Here is a 10925-nt window from a genome sequence, read left to right as displayed (position 1 = left end):
GAAAGCCTTTTTTATATATCTTTGTAAATTTGGCTTCCTGTTAGTTTTCAACTCTTCATGACCTCAGTCTATCCTATATCAGTTGACCACAAAACGGAGCCCCATATTAAACGTTGACTTATCTCCATCTCGCTAAGGAAAGGAAATTATGCCACGTAGGCAATCCCACGATTGTAAAATGAGACAAAGCGTGGTGGATCATGTCTCTACCCCATCTCTACTCTCTGGCTATTGGTCCATCTCATTTGGCTCAAAATCCAAAGACAAACTCAACCATTTTTCCTCACCATTGAGTATTAGCTAACCGTTCTTCTCTCTCTCTCTCTCACTCTCTCTCTCTTTCTCTCTCAAGCTAATCAGAGATGGCAGCTCCCATCGTCGACGCGGACTACCTCAAGGAGATCGACAAGGCTCGCCGCGACCTCCGTGCTCTAATCGCCTGCAAGGACTGCGCTCCCATCATGCTCCGCTTGGCGTACGTTTTTCTCACTCACTCTTCCTTTTTTTGTTTGTTTCTTTGGTTCCGAGGAGAGTTATGACAGGAGAAGAAGAACAAGGACATTGAAGCTTATACTGCAAGCTTATGACAGAAGACGGCTCTGTGTTTTGTTATGAAGGTGGCACGATGCAGGGACTTATGATGCGAGCACAAAGACTGGTGGACCTAATGGCTCCATAAGGAACGAAGAAGAGTACTCCCACGGAGCCAACAGCGGCTTGAAAATCGCTCTTGATTTTTGTGGTGTGCTTACTTGTTTCTTGCTTTCTTTTCATTTTCGTCCCTTTTGTCACATCGAAATGTTTGTCATTTCACTTTCTTATACTTTAATTTACAGATAGGTGATGCTCAGATATAGGCCATTTTTCGGTTTCTTTTGTGATAAAAAAATTGACTAAATAATATTTTGGCATTTCGAGGTTGCAGTTTGCTTCCGAGCGGATACGATAAATAACTGCTTCTTAGCAATATTGATGCTTACTAAAAATTAGATTCTGTTCTCTCGGTGAATCGAATGGATAGCATCTATTAAAGATTGGTATCTCGTTATAAAATGTCTATTTTAGTCATCATTTGGGTTCCTAGTTCTTTATATTTTCTTCAGTTTTCATTATTGCAAGAAAATGATTGTATTTGTTACCTTGGTAAGTAAATGAGGGGTTGATATCCAAATAACGTTCACCTTGTCTTAGCTTGGTAGTGAAATCTCTCTGTTAACATGATTAAAAGTTCCATGGTCTAAGAACTAAGCAAGGTAAGAGAGGCTGGTAATGTTAGATGATTAGTTTGGTTATTTTGTATCTTGGACCATCATGCTTGTGGTGTTGAATGAATGTCCTATGGAATTTTGTATTAATTTGCAATGTCTATGATTAATTTGATTTGAATTTGTAATTAAATGGTGCTTTTTCTCAATATGCAGAGCAAGTGAAAGCTAAACATCCTAAGATTACATATGCTGACCTGTATCAGGTGATGACCAAATTGGCAACTCTTTGTTCTAATTATTAGCGAATTAATGGATTTCTTACAGAAACCAGGACGTCTATAATGAGCATGCGAATACCTTTTTCTTTTCCCTGGTACAATTTGGATTTCTTCGATGGAAAATATAAGTGAAAGCTGTTACAGAATCTGGAACCATGGTATAATGCCTTTGCAAATCATGCTTGGTAGAGAAACAATCTTTCTTATTAATTTTTCAATGCATTTAAACATTCAGGTGCAGGTACATATCCTAGATATGAGTCTAACATTAACTTACAGGAGTCTGATGCTGAAGTTGCCCTTTTGAACTCCAGTATAAGAAGGGTTTCCTATTGAATTATTGTCATGTCAGTCCATGGAATCATTTTATTCTTAGTTCCTTCAAAATTTTGGATGTTTTATGCCTTTGTTATTTTCGTGCTATGTGTTCTAAGTTCCGCAATTTGTTTCTGAACTATGGCCTTTTACAACTTATTCCAGGTGGTTAAACTGTAGAACCGAACTAAACTTGAGTTAATTGGAGTAATCTGGTAGGATCCAGAGACTAGAATTCAAACATTGGAAAGACTAATTATCTTTTGAGTAGAAAAATGCTTAGGTCTTATGTTTTTATAATGTTGAAGCTGCGAGTTTTACTATGATCTCGGGTAAGAAAAATGATGTTTTGAGGAATTATTGATGCTGTAACAACTATACAAAGAAGGGTACAATTTTGCACAGGGGTTATCTGTTCTGTATGCAAATGAGTGAGATTCCTGTTTATGCTAAAACTACTTCCAGACATTCAGTTAAATAATGACTGCAAAGAAACAAAGAAGGAATTTGATCATGTTAAATGAAACCATGTTTTGGATTTACCATTGATTTAGACTTTAAACCATATTGACATTCTAGACTTTTTAACAGAGCTGTTATTTGGTTTCTTCATGTCCACAACAGATCCTCGCTAATGACTTGAGTATTTATTTGGTGTAATTTTTATTTCAAAAAAATTTATTTTTGGTGTAATTTAATCAAAAGAATAATGCATCAGTATGGTGGTTAATCCACTTAAGACCTTTTTGACCGTGTGTATCTGAGGAATGACAGATGCTAACATAATAAATTTGCTACATTAGGAACTGAATACTGAGCTGATACATTATAAATGTGTTCCTATTTCAGCTTGCAGGTGTTGTTGCAGTTGAGGTCACTGGAGGCCCAACCATTGATTTTGTTCCTGGTAGACGAGTATGTTCCTGTGGCTATTTTGAAATATAATTTACTGAAGATTTGCTGCATTATATTAACTTCATGTCTCTTTTATCAGGATTCAATGGTTTCTACCAAGGAAGGACGATTGCCAGATGCGAAACAAGGTGATACTTACTTTTTGAATTGTCTGTAGCTTAAAATTATGAAGGTGTTTGTGGTAAAGGATTTTCAGTTTTCTCTTTGCTTGATATCATGTGTCACAACTAGTTCATAGCTCTTGAAAAGATACATATCCAGAAGATTTGGTGGTCCTGGATGATGCACATACATATTTGTGGTGTAGTGATTGTTCCAAGTAGAAAATGTGTGTGAGAATGCTTCTCCAGGTATGGTAATAAGCATGACGTTCAATTAGGTTAATGTCAACAGTTCCAGGTCATCACTTGGCTGCTTTCTGCAGTTTCAGTTTCTGCTGGATTTGTCCTAAACTCATGGACTAGATTAAAACATGACCATTTGGTTTCGTAGTTCCCTGATCATAAGCTGAATGCCTTTTTAAGAATGTTTTATCATTGAGGCGCTCAGTGGTGTAGCGGAGATTTGCATGCATATCTTTTGACATGCCTTTGTGAAGCCACGGGGCAGATTCTCTGGAATCTCTCTAGCAAACTGCCACTGTGCCTCTTACTACCCCTCCACTTATGCTGGATGTTAGGAGCATCTTCATTTGTAGGCATCACATCAGCCAGCAGGCTATATCTCTTAGAGGATCAGTTGTAGCAATTACCCGCAAGCCTATGGGATAGTTGATGCTTCCAAGTTCTCTGAATGGAACTTTTTGATCTGGGTTTGATCTTTGTAAAGACAAAATTCTGATCACAAAAAAAAAAATAATAATAAATAAAGAGTTATCTTCAAGAAAAATAAATAAATAAATAAAAGAAAGAGATAAGCAAACATGGAACCTATAATATCTCTTCTAAGAAGGAAACTATAGTATCTTTTTCTCAAGCACTCTTGTAATTTCTTAGTACAGCCATAAAAAGATTGCAAGACAACATGGAGTGCAAAAATAAAAAAATAGATAAAAGAAAGAGATAAGCAAACAAGGAACCTATAATATCTTTTTCTCATTCTTATAGTTTCTTAGTGCTGCCATAAAAAGGTTGCAAGACAACACGGAGTGCTCTTAAAAACCTGTAAAAGCTGAACTGAGGTTTGCTTTAATTTTCAAGTCTTCATTTGTTTGGTTTTGGTGATAAAAGAATGTCTGCTTTCCTCTCCTTTTCTCTATAAACTTGTTTGTGGGAGTCTCATGACTCGAGTGAATTGTTTGAAGGGTGGGCATTGTCATGTATTTATGTTGTTGATGGTATCATGTTGGTCTTATACTTTCCATTTTTCTCTTGTGAATTTGGTTGTAGGTGTACCGCATCTCAGAGAGGTGTTTTACCGAATGGGTCTGTCTGACAAGGATATTGTTGCACTTTCAGGGGGCCATACTCTTGTAAATCCCTCTTTCTATTTTCATGGTTTCTTGGCAATTAATAAAGGAACACTATAAACATTCTTTAAGTATTGATTATGAATCTGCAGGGAAGGGCTCATCCAGAGAGGTCAGGTTTTGATGGCCCTTGGACCAAGGAGCCTCTGAAGTTTGACAACTCATACTTTGCGTAAGACTGAATCTGAAGCTTCCCTTGAAAAGTGATCACATTTTCTTTCATGAGCCTGTCTTTCCTTATAACTTAATCAAATTATATTATATGGTTTTACCAGGGAATTGCTGAAAGGTGAATCAGATGGGCTGTTGAAACTCCCAACTGACAATGCTTTATTGGATATTCCTGAATTCCGCCGTTATGTAGAGCTCTATGCAAAGGTAAAATGGAAGTTTAGCGTGAGTAAATGCTCTCCTCCCCACATTTTATGCATGGCGCCACTCTGAGGAGTACATAGTTTCTAGACTGAATCTCTCCTCCCCACATTTTATGCATGGCGCCACTCTGAGGAGTACATAGTTTCTAGACTGAATCATCTCTTTGACTTGTTTGCCTGCTTAATAAGCAGTGGCATTTCATAATAAGTTTTCCACAATGCACATTGTTCTCATTACAAGCGCTTTGGTACGCCCTACCTTTGCAATACTAGAGGTATTTGTGGATTCATGTTGAACCATCATTCAAACATGTGTTTTTGGATTCAAAGTTTTGATTTGACCTACCAGACCTGGGCCCACCAGTTGTTGTCTTATAAGTTTTATGATAATATCAAGACATTTAGATTTTTTTCAGATGTTTCCCTGACTTTGTTTCAAAACAACATTTAGTCAATAGTTTGGATGCCCTTGTTTATTAGTTGGGTCTTGTTTCAGCTTTCAAGTGTGCCAATAGGATGATAATGCTTGAGCCATCATTCAAATCGTTGCTTCATGCTTGCTCCCAATATAAAGCACAATTGGGTCAAAAGTATGCAGTCAGTTGCCAACTACCATGTGGCATAATGCTTTTACAAGACCCAATCAATTTTATTCTTGTTCCTTTTTTCTTTCCTCATTCCAGAATTATCTCAAATAATATTTTCATTTATTTATTCTTCTTAATTAATTCCATGTGTCAGGATGAGGATGCATTCTACAGAGATTATGCAGAATCACATAAGAAACTTTCGGAACTTGGATTTAGTCCCAGATCCTCTGGTTCCAAGGGAACTTCGGATAGTATCATATTGGCACAAAGTGCTGTTGGAGTTGCAGTGGCTGCTGCCGTGGTGATTTTAAGCTACTTCTATGAAGTTCGCAAAAGAATGAAGTGAAAAGACCCAACTTGAATGCTGCATATAGTACCATAATAATTAGTTGAATCTACTTTGTCCTCTCCAGCCATGTGCCACTCTAGCCATGTGCCACATAGTGTTTCTTTTCTCAGACACATTGTTTATATCCTATTGGCACTACTTCTACCTAAAGAAACAGTAGGATACATTTAAAGATCCATAGACAGTACTGAAGATTGTCGTCTGAACAGAAAGATAAAAATAAAAGTCTGTTTTCTCCACCTGAATTTGGAATGACATAACTTCCGCTATCTGAATTGTGTTTAGCTTATTTATTTGTTCTGTACACTGATTATGGATATGGACTCCACAGCCATGCAATTGGAGTTTCAGGGGAAGATATATTTTTCTAGATGCAATTGAAGGCTATTTTACAGAGATCATCAAGATACTAATTACTGTTTCAGTGTAAATTATCTAACTTGTGTATTGGTTTTTTTGTAGTAAGCAATGTCAATAGATGTTGATTAATATTGCCTTCTAGTTTGTAGTTCTACTTGGCTATTCTCACTGTAGAGCTTTTGAAAAGAATGACTAGGTAAAAAAGATCTGAAGTGGGTGTCTCCATCAGCAGCACAAGAGAGTCCAAATACCAAGGTGGAAATTATTTGAAGCAAGCAACCAAATTTGAAGCTTCATTTATCCTCGTTGTGGGTCACTGAAACCGACCTTGCGCTAAGGTTAAAGGGAAAGAGACCCACATGGGGAGGACAGCTAAAGAAAAAAGAGGTAGGTAAAGAAAAGAGGAGAGAGTATTTTCATTTAGGACAATCCCACGAGTCTTGTTCAATACCTAAGCACATGCTTACAGATGTTGCTGTGCTGGCTATCATCAATACCTCATCCTGGTAATTTGCCAATCCTTAGCCATAGTTGAGCGCCTTAAGCAATCACTTAATTATATGATTTTGGTTAGTTTCCACCTCATCCAAAGTATTTTATTCTTATCTAATGTGCTTGTGTTTGTGTTTTTGTAGGCGAAGTCATCAATTTGAACTTAGGTACAAGCAGTCCTATTGATGTATTGCAAAAAGAGAAGGAAAAATAAAAAAGACTCAACTGATTGATTGCAACAGGAGAGCCATGATCAGTAAATATGTGTAGGTACATGTTTGATATATCATAATCTATGTGCTTGGTTGGTTTTTGTTACGTCTATGTAGGTAAATCATGGCTTGGCATTTAGGCCAGACCACCATAACTCATCTACCACCTTTCCTTCTCCTAGCACACTATGGATAGGATAGCACTGGCTTTTCGGGTAAAATATAGAATGCTTCAGAGTTGCCATATTTATGCACTAACTTCCTAATCATTTATAGTACTTCGGTTATCTTATATAGTAAGTAATAAAATTATTAGGTGTCACAAAACATTTCAGATATATAATACTACCGAAATACTAAAGTAAAACCTAATTGAAACTGGTTTATTGTTGTCCATATGAATAAACTTAGCTGGATTTTTTGCCAACAAAAAGAGAGATAAAAAGAAAGAGTATCTTTGAGAATAAAAATCTAGAACGGGTTTTTATAGTTCAACATCAAAGTGAGGCCACAGTTGAAGTATAGGTGCAAAGAACAGTGTGAAAGGTGAAAAGAGGAGGGAAAGAAAGTAGGTGAAATTCACAGATAATTACACAAGTGGACCTCTCTACTTCCTTCCTCTCTCTGTCTGTTGGAAAACAACCTCTGCCCATCATCTTTAACTCTTACCATCCACTTGAAATTCATGATGAGAGAGAGAGAGAGAGAGAGAGAGAGAGAAAAAGAGGGATGTGTGGTGGTGGGTAGCAAATAATACAAGGCAAAATTGGGGGAAGAGAAGAAGATAACAACAAAAAGAGTGAATCAACCTCTACATCCCTAACCCCCTACCCCCTTTTTCTTTTGTTGCCTATACTTACACCACAAGGTTAAAATTAAAAACCCTATTAAAATAAAAAATAAAAATAAAAAAATAAAAGTGGAAGGTGAACCAAAGCCCACATACAACCGCAACTACACTCATTAATCTTTCTTTATTTTTTAATTTTTCCTTTGATGCTCTTCCCTTTTCTATCCTCCTCCTTAAATCCCAACCTCCAACCCTTCTAGAAGCCCTCTCCCTCCTCTCACACACTCTCTGGTGTACCAATTGAATAAAGAACCACAACTACCATCTCCATACTTACACCCAAGAATTCACCAAAAAAGAAAAAAGAACCCACTTGTTTTTCGACATTATATTTCCTTTTCGCATTAGCCCACCACAACTAACTTACTAAATTAACAATAGTACTCACTTTTTCTCTCATAAAACCATGGATCTTCATCATCTCTTTAGGCATATCTATATATGCTACAAGAATGTATCCCTTACATTTGTGATATCTTTGTGGTATCTGTTTCCATGTATATATCATTAAATTTGTTCAAGTGGAATAATAAATTTTAGAAAATCTAATGGAAAAAGCAGTTTTTTTTTTCAAAAATACATAAAATATATATGGTTTAGTTGACAAGATGGCATGAGATAAATTTATTATAAAATTCTAAAAATTACAGTAATTTTAATACATTTAAATCTCATAAAGAAATAAATGACAAATATCCTAAGGATAAAATTACCTATATGTATAAATATAGTAATTGTAGGTAAAGACTCTACTTATTGATATTTACCACTGTGAAATCTAAAAATATTCACCTTTTTTAGGATAGATTCCATATTTTAACTATTTGAATTTGATTTTTTAAAGTGAAGAATAAATAAAATCATTAATTAATTAATATGCAATCAACTATAACACAATATAAATAATCTTTAAATAGAAAAACATATGAGAGTATAGTCTGATTCGAATATAAGGTATTATATAAAGAAAAATATATCAATTGTTAAGTTATCAGTTATTAATATATATATATACATGCCACTGATGACCTATGGAGCTTTTTTTTCTTTCCCGAAAGGCATGACCTAAGAAGCTTTTAATTAGGAATATGTATAAGAAAATTGTGTTAACTTCAAGAATAAAACAGGGTTAACTAACACCATGTAAATATATAATAGCCGTTTCAATTCTCATAAAAAGTATTATTTGTATCATCAACCGAATATCTGGGACATGTTACTTGAGATTCAAGATTTTAAATTGTCCAAAAAAATAGAAAATTAATTGATATACAATATAATATAATATAATAGAATTTAGTGGCAAGTAAAATCTCACCCAGATGCAGAATTATATATACATTTAAGTTCAAACATGATTAGCCTTAAAATATTGAGGGTCAGTAGACCTTCCTGGAAACCCCACACCCCTTAAGGTGTTAGTTCCAACAACGTGATATTTCTTTATATAAATATAATATATATATACATATATATGTATATATAGAGAGAGAGAGAGAGAGGAGGTGATAGAATTGATTAATTTAAAAGGGTTTTTGTGAAATGGATTCTGGTATATGTTGTCTAGTGAGTTGGGGAGGATTTTGAGAGGTAACTGAACTTAATTATTAATCTAATTATTGAAGTAGTTTAGTATATAGCTAATCAGAAAAGAAAAAGAAAAGTAAGAAGAAAAAAAATTAAAAAAAGAAAAAGAAGATCACATATTGCCTTGACTATATATATTTATATGTATAGATATATAGATATACTTTAATACATTACTTCACACCTACCTGAAGGTCACCTATACTTAATGTACCCTTTAACTTATTACTATGATTGATGCTAATATCATGGAGAGAGAGCCTACCAGCCACTCCCCTCTAACCTGTCTCACCAACTCGCATCTAGAAGCCATTAGCGTCATTACGCTTTTCTCTCACTTTCTCTCTCTCTCTCTCTCTCTCTCTCTCTCTCTCTCTATATATATATATATATATATATAATATGTATATATGATAGTCAAAGGCCTATATAAAGCCAGACCTCAAGTTCTAACAGGGGACCGGCCTTAATACTCCAGCAAACACACACAAGAAACAAAACCCCTCCATTCCTTTTCTTCTCAAACTGGATTAGAACACTAAAAAACACAGACAACACCCATTTATTTATATATATATATATATATACACATACATACATGTATCTAGAGAGAGGTATAGCAAGTAGAGTAGTTGGGTAGTAGTTTGTATATAGACTGATATATTCTCTATACCTGTATACATCAAATGGGAAGGTCTCCATGCTGTGAAAAAGCTCACACGAATAAAGGAGCATGGACCAAGGAAGAAGACGATCGTCTCATAGCTTATATCAAGGCTCACGGCGAAGGTTGCTGGCGATCGCTTCCTAAAGCCGCCGGTCTTCTTCGATGTGGGAAAAGTTGCAGACTCCGTTGGATCAACTACTTAAGGCCTGACCTTAAACGTGGCAATTTCACCGAGGAAGAAGATGAGCTCATTATCAAACTCCATAGCCTCCTTGGTAACAAGTAAGTTACTTAAACAACATGTTCTGTTTCTTTCTTTTTTTTTTTTTTTTCTATTTTCCTGTTTTGCAACCAGGAAAGTTCGTTTATTTTCCTTTTTTTTTTTTTTAATTCCAGATGGTCTCTTATAGCCGGGAGATTACCGGGAAGAACAGATAATGAGATAAAGAACTACTGGAACACACATATAAGAAGAAAGCTTCTGAACAGAGGGATCGACCCTGCAACTCACCGGTCAATTAATGAGACTACTTCTCAAGATTTGACTACGACGGCGACGACGACGGCGACCACAATATGCTTCGCCGCGGGTAACAGTAATAATTATAATCAAGAAGATCAAAAGGAGAAGTCTTGCAGCAACAGTACGAGCACTGGGTTTATTTGTAAAGAAGAAGGAAACCCAGTTCAAGAAAGGTGTCCAGACTTGAACTTGGAGCTCAGAATTAGTCCCCCGTACCAAAATTTCCCGTCTTACGATCAACATCAGCCGCCATTGAAGATGAGGGGAGCAGTTGCAGAGAGGTTTCCGCATTGTTTTGCTTGCAGTTTGGGATTGCAGAACAGCAAGGATTGTAGTTGCAGTATGGGGATTGTAATTAGCGGGAATGGAACAAGCAGTCCGGGAAGTAATAGTAGTAATATTACAGGTTATGATTTCTTAGGGTTGAAAACTGGTGTTTTGGATTACAGAGGTTTAATGGAGATGAAATGAAAATTAGATCAAATCAAATCCTTCATGTTTTCTTTTAATTTTTAGTTTTATTATTATCAAGTGTAGCTGCACAGAATGATGAGACAAATGAGTAAAAAAAGAAAACAAAAAAAAAAGGATTGCTATTAGTCAAAAAATCTCTGTTAATATTGCTGATGTACTTTCTCATATATAATTGTATGATTATTATACATACATGCTATATATGCCACACATAGCATATCAGTTATATATGTATATACAAGTATTTACTCATGGGTCAAGTC

General features: G+C 35.6%; 2 protein-coding genes across 5 annotated transcripts; both read left to right on the top strand.

Moving 5' to 3' along the window:
- Positions 1 to 256: 256 nt before the first annotated feature.
- Positions 257 to 5736, top strand: APX3 (ascorbate peroxidase 3). Its single transcript, XM_088223239.1, has 9 exons — positions 257 to 475; positions 618 to 742; positions 1422 to 1471; positions 2651 to 2716; positions 2796 to 2844; positions 4105 to 4187; positions 4277 to 4356; positions 4460 to 4562; positions 5300 to 5736. The coding sequence occupies exons 1-9, from the start codon at positions 363 to 365 to the stop codon at positions 5492 to 5494; spliced, it is 864 nt and encodes a 287-aa protein (XP_088079365.1). The 5' UTR covers positions 257 to 362; the 3' UTR covers positions 5495 to 5736.
- A 46-nt stretch (positions 5737 to 5782) lies between these two features.
- On the top strand, positions 5783 to 10697 carry MYB4 (myb domain protein 4). 4 transcript variants are annotated; one of them, XM_088223238.1, is made up of 5 exons: positions 5783 to 5923; positions 6045 to 6363; positions 6493 to 6615; positions 9693 to 9947; positions 10062 to 10697. In XM_088223238.1, exons 3-5 carry the CDS (start codon positions 6599 to 6601, stop codon positions 10657 to 10659), a joined length of 870 nt encoding a protein of 289 aa, XP_088079364.1. In that variant the 5' UTR covers positions 5783 to 5923; positions 6045 to 6363; positions 6493 to 6598; the 3' UTR covers positions 10660 to 10697. The 4 variants fall into 4 exon arrangements, with proteins under 4 accessions (XP_088079364.1, XP_088079363.1, XP_021900319.1 ...); XM_088223237.1 differs by having other exon boundaries at positions 5874 to 6363; XM_022044627.2 differs by lacking the exons at positions 5783 to 5923; positions 6045 to 6363 and having other exon boundaries at positions 6477 to 6619.
- Positions 10698 to 10925: the final 228 nt, after the last annotated feature.

Source organism: Carica papaya, chromosome 6 (genome assembly GCF_054855325.1).
Source record: "Carica papaya isolate Zhongbai chromosome 6, ASM5485532v1, whole genome shotgun sequence".
NCBI classification, from domain to species: Eukaryota; Viridiplantae; Streptophyta; class Magnoliopsida; order Brassicales; family Caricaceae; genus Carica; species Carica papaya.
Note: the sequence above shows the minus strand (reverse complement) of the source record. Positions and strands in the feature narration are given on the sequence as shown.

Excerpts from the sequence above, each read along its gene's own strand:
- APX3 (XM_088223239.1), top strand. The coding sequence starts at position 363 with ATGGCAGCTCCCATCGTCGACGCGGACTACCTCAAGGAGATCGACAAG. Across the intron at positions 476-617 it reads CCCATCATGCTCCGCTTGGC|GTGGCACGATGCAGGGACTT; the intron begins GTACGTTTTTCT and ends TTTGTTATGAAG. Across the intron at positions 4,188-4,276 it reads TTTCAGGGGGCCATACTCTT|GGAAGGGCTCATCCAGAGAG; the intron begins GTAAATCCCTCT and ends ATGAATCTGCAG.
- MYB4 (XM_088223238.1), top strand. Across the intron at positions 9,948-10,061 it reads CATAGCCTCCTTGGTAACAA|ATGGTCTCTTATAGCCGGGA; the intron begins GTAAGTTACTTA and ends TTTTAATTCCAG.